This window comes from Solanum stenotomum, chromosome 2 (assembly GCF_019186545.1).
Source record: "Solanum stenotomum isolate F172 chromosome 2, ASM1918654v1, whole genome shotgun sequence".
Lineage (NCBI taxonomy): Eukaryota > Viridiplantae > Streptophyta > Magnoliopsida > Solanales > Solanaceae > Solanum > Solanum stenotomum.
In genome coordinates, this window is record NC_064283.1 from 33,302,319 (window position 1) to 33,307,686 (window position 5,368).

The following is a 5,368-nucleotide window of genomic DNA, read 5'->3' on the forward strand; positions in this document are numbered from 1 at the left end:
GATTATGAAATGAGTATTCCTTACCACCTAGGTAAGGCTAATGTTGTTTCTAATGCTTTAAGCAGGTTTTCTATGGGTAGTACCGCCCATGTTGAGGATGAACAGAGAGAGATAGCAAAATATGTGCATAGACTTATGATGAGTCCACGATTTGAACTCATTCAGGGCATTATTTTAAAAAATTCAGTGCCCTCAAATGCTTGTTTTGTTCAAATGAATGATGTAAATCCCTGAATTTGAGATATTTGGATTTAGGAACAATGCATCGACACTATTGATCAAGAAGGGAGCAAAGCAAGGTAAAAGAAAGAAGAAATGAAGACCAGATGATCGGCAATGTCTTTCGGCGAATCACCAAATTGCCAAGATACCGCCTAAAGTTACAGAATATTGTGATTTTGGTGAGTAGCAACTCTATTCGGCATATCGACGATCTATTCGGCGAAGGATAACCTGGTCTCCAAAAGTGCTGAAGAAGGAGAGATGGTAAATCATGGAGTTACTCGGTGATCCCTACCTGGACCGCCCAATGTTACAGTGGCCAGACCAAGAAAAAGTGGGAAATGAAGGTGAGATGAAGAATTCGCCGATTTGTCGGCGAATCGCTGATTTGTCGGCGATGCCCAACTTACTTCACTGAGTAGTCTTAAAGCGGTGACACTTCAGACTTGTTTAATTTCATTTTGGATAAAGAGAGAAAATTATTCAGAATGTGAGGAAGGAAATACTGAGAAAGAAAACACTATCAAAGGGTTTAGTGAGTGATTTTAGCAAGATTTTGAGAGAGATTTGGTAAGGGAGGAGATTATAAATTGATTTTCATCTATAATTCTTAATTTGTACCCAACTACGGGATACATAATTGATTTTGATTTTCTTATTTTTGAGATGAGTGGCTAGAACCCTTCACTTGGGGTTTTGATCAAGAAGCGAATTGTCGAAACTCACTTAGTGGGTGCTCCTTAATTGAGAATAATGGTGTTAGTTTGAAGTGGGTCTAAGTTGTTGCTGTGTTTGGAGGTTGAATTTCATGATTTAGTGCAACAATTTCAATGTTGTGCACTTGCTTGAGAGAGAGGTGTAGAATCAAGGTGGCAATCATAGTGTCCTTAGTAGTTGGTTTCCTTAGTTTGAGTTCGAGAGAGTAAAAAAAAATGATCCAACCTTTGTATCCATCTTGAGAGAGTTGATTTGATGAGGGTAAAGAGTTGGGCGTCTTTTGATTGGTGTTGAAGTTTAAGAAAATTCGACATAGAAACGGTAATTGTTCGAGAGAAAGTTACTTTATATACGGTTCGAGCTACCCACAATAAATTATCCCATTACGTGCAGTAACGTTTATCCACTTTGTTGAGATTAAATAATTTGCTGATCAATTCCCCAAACTTTACTCTAATATTTGATTGTTTGTGTTGAAGTGTAAATTTGGATTGATAGTTAAAACCTGGAATTTGAGATTTGAGCGTAAATTGTGCAAGAATTGTTTGATTGAAGAGGTTATTATTGTACTTTTATTATTGAATTTGAAGGAAGTACTACTCCCTATGGGATCGACCCCAACTAACGTAGTTGGGTTATTATACTGACGAATTATCGTTGGCATTTAGTATTGGATGAAATGCCTTAATACGTTATTCAGAATGGCGTCGCTGCCGGGGAGTAGCGTTACTTAGAATTCTTTGATTGAAGATTTTACACTCTCAAATTTGTTTGCTGTAGTTAAATTAGTTTTACCTGCTTTTTATAAGTGTTGGTTGGATTGCATAGAAGTGATCAAGAGTGAGGAAGAGATGAATGGCAGTCGAGCAGGTCATCGAGATGGTATAGACGAAATCAATAGTGTCTACAACCCATCTTAATCGAGTGGAATGGGTGCAACTTGCATCCCACAAATTGATGAGAATGCGATGTTTGAAGTCACTAGCATAACTCTTCATTTTCTCCAAATGAGGGGACTATATGGAGGGCTAGATCACGAAGACCCGCATGAGCATATGAGCAACTTTATAGAGGTTTGCAGCCCTTTTTCATTCAAAAATGTGTCACAAAAGTCAATTCGGCTGAGGTTATTTCCACTGTCCTTAACGGGATATGCTAATAAGTGGTTAGCTGAATTACCAAACAAGTCCATCACATCATGGGAGGAGCTGGTTATAGAGTTTAACACAAGATTCTTTCCTCCATCAAGGATGATGAAACTTAGAGATGAAATTCAAAGTTTCAAGCGACGGGAAGGTGAACCCATCCATGAAACATAGATGAGATTCAAGAAGCTCCTACTTAAATGCCCAACTCATGGGCTACCAAATGATTTTCTACTTCAATATTTCTATCGGAGTCTCGATTCGGTTGATAAATGAGTGGCTGATCAGTTGGTACGAGGAGGAATAATGTTACAATCATTTGAGGTAGCTTCGTTTCTTCTTGATGAGATGACTAGAATAAACCAACTGTGGTACACCAAAGAGGATCAAGTCTCTCCATATTGGTTTAGACTAACGCAAGAGCAACTTGATAAAAAGAGAGAGAGGGAGATGAAAACATCAGGGAGATGAAAACATCAAGAAGATGTTAACCCAAATGGAATATCTACAAGAGCACATGTAGGGGACATGTGGAGTGTTTATAGTTGAGGAGGGTTCTTCTTCTGGTTACTCAAGGCCAGGGGATAATCAAGGTTGGAATTCCAAGAGATATGAGGAGGGTTTCCACTAAAACTACCTACAGCGAGGCAGAAATCAAGGTTGGAACTATCATAAGTGAGAAGAACAAAGGAGATACTACCAATATTAGGCTGAGAAAAATGATTATTGGAGAAGGGAAGATGATCATGAGGAGAACCATACTCACTTGAGTGAGAGCCCAAAATAAAAATGGAGTTCAAGCAGCCCTCGAGTGCATGACTTATTGTCATGCATACTTGATAAAGTTTAAGGTTCGAATGATCTATTGAAAGGTATGAAATATGACTTTTCATCATTGAACAGTAAAGTAAACTCTCATGCCGATACCATCAAGGTACATGAAGGAAAACTGAGCTTATTATCAACTCAATTGAAGCCAAAGATAACGATGGAAGATGTCGATAGAGGGTAAGATGTGGTTACTCGTAGCTGAAAGGTGGCAATATGTAGTGTAATGGGAAATGAAGATGCTCAAAAGCATGAAGAAGGTAAAGGCATAGAGGAACAAGAGTTACTTATCCATCAAAACCTTGCCAAAGAACCACAAAAGGAAGTGGAACAACACGTTGAAATTTCGAAAGTCATGCAACCTTTACCCAAAATACCTCCACCATTTCCCCAATGCTTAAAGAAGAAGAATGAAGATGAGAAGTTCAACAAGTTCTTGTCGGTGTTCAAGACATTATCAATCAACCTCCACCTTGTGGAGGCATTGTTGAAAATGTAAGAATATGCCAAGTTCATGAAAAAGCTAGTCACAAAGAAGAGGAGCTTGGATTTTGAAACAATTGAAGTTTTCCATAGTTGCAGTGCAATCATAACTAAGGAGCTAATCAAAAAGAGAGAAGATCCCGGGGCATTCACCATCCCTTGCACCATTGGCATGCTCCAATTCCCTAAAGCTTTATGTGATTTGGGGGCAAGCATTAACTTAATGCCCTATGCGATATACAAACAACTTGGGTTGGGAGAACCAAAAGCAACCACAATGAGACTCCTAATGGCTGACCGTTCTATCAAGCATCCTGTGGGGATACTTTACGACATCTTGGTGAAGGTTGAGCGATTCATTTTCCCGGTCGATTTTGTCATTCTTGATTATGAAATAGATGCTAAAATTCCCATTATTTTGGGAAGACCATTCTTAGCAACGGAAAGAGCATTGGTGGATGTTGAAAGCGGAGAGTTGAAGTTTCGGGTGAACGAAGATGAAGTGACCTTCAATGTTTGTAATTCAATGAAACACCCAACTGATATTAATGTGATGTCTACCGTTGATGTTATCAATTAGGCGTGGCTAGCGTGAGCCATTTGATGTGCATGAGCGAACCTTTTGAAGTCGTGCTTGCTAACTGTAATGAATTTGAAATTCAAGGTTATGAAGAGGTAGTAGCTGCTCTTTCAGGCTAAGGAGGATACTCAAAGATTCCATCGAAATTGAACATTGATTTGAAAAATAGAGAGAGTCCTCCTGCTAAACCATCAACAGAAAAACCACCACATCTGGAATTAAAATCACTTTCCTCCCATCTCTGGTATGCTCTCTTGGGGGAAAATAACACTCTACCGGTAATTATTGCGGTTAACTTGTTTCAATGGAAGGAGAAATTACTTCTTGAGGTGTTAGGAATGAATATCAAAACTATAGGTTGGACCATAGCTGATATAGTGGGCATATATGTACTCACAAAATTTCGCTTGACATTGAGTGTAAACCAAGTGTTAAACATCAATGGAGATTGAACCCACCAATGCAAGAAGTAGTGAAAAAGGAGATAATAAAGTGGTTAGAAGCAGGTGTGATCTACCATATTGGTGATAGCAAATGGGTAAGCCCGGTGCAATGTGTGCCAAAAAAAAAGGGTATCACAGTGGTCCCAAATGAAAAGGGGGAGCTTGTGCCTACAAGAGCGGTGACCGGGTGAAGAGTATGCATGTATTACCGAAAACTAAATTCGTGGACTAAAAAGGATCATTTCCCCATGCCTTTCATGGATCAAATGCTCGATTAACTCTCAGAGAGAGGTTGGAACTGCTTTATGGATGGATACTCCGGTTACAACCAAACTTCCATTGTGCCTGAAGACCAAGAGAAAACAACTTTCACCTGTCCTTATGGAACGTTTGCATTGAGGAGAATGCCATTTGGATTATGTAATGCCTCAGCAACATTTCAACAATGCATGTCATCCATTTTCGCGGACATGGTAGAGGATTCTATGGAAGTATTCATGGACGACTTCTCAGTCATAGGGGACACATTTGAAGATTGCTTGGCACACTTGGGGCAAGTGTTCCAAAGATGCGTTGAGACAAACTTGGTTTTGAATTGGGAAAAATGCCATGTCATGGTGAAAGAGGGCGTAGTTCTCGGTCACAAGGTGTCACAATAGGGATAAGAGGTTGATAAAGTAAAGATTGAAGTGATTGAGAAACTACCTCCGCCAATTTTAGTGAAGGGTGTTCACAGTTTCTTGGGACATGCCGATTTCTACCGGAGGTTCATCAAAGACTTCTGACAGATTGCACATCCTCTATTCAAATTCTTAGAGAAAGAGGTGAAATTTCAATTTGATGATGCTTGTATGGTGCCTTTCTAGTGCTTAAAGGAGAAATTAGTATGCACCCGGTCATTATTAGACCTGATTGGCCAGAATCTTTCGAAGTAATGTGTGATGCAAGTG

At 39.4% G+C, this 5,368-nt stretch overlaps 1 protein-coding gene and 1 non-coding gene across 2 annotated transcripts; one reads left to right on the forward strand and one right to left on the reverse strand.

The window, feature by feature from the left end:
* Positions 1-2,195: 2,195 nt before the first annotated feature.
* On the reverse strand, positions 2,196-2,302 carry LOC125857322 (small nucleolar RNA R71). Its single transcript, XR_007445644.1, has one exon. It is a non-coding gene; the product is annotated as a small nucleolar RNA R71 (small nucleolar RNA).
* An 836-nt stretch (positions 2,303-3,138) lies between these two features.
* On the forward strand, positions 3,139-3,975 carry LOC125855917 (uncharacterized). The gene is made up of 2 exons (XM_049535565.1): positions 3,139-3,407; positions 3,495-3,975. The coding sequence occupies exons 1-2, from the start codon at positions 3,139-3,141 to the stop codon at positions 3,973-3,975; spliced, it is 750 nt and encodes a 249-aa protein (XP_049391522.1).
* The last annotated feature ends 1,393 nt before the right edge of the window (positions 3,976-5,368 follow it).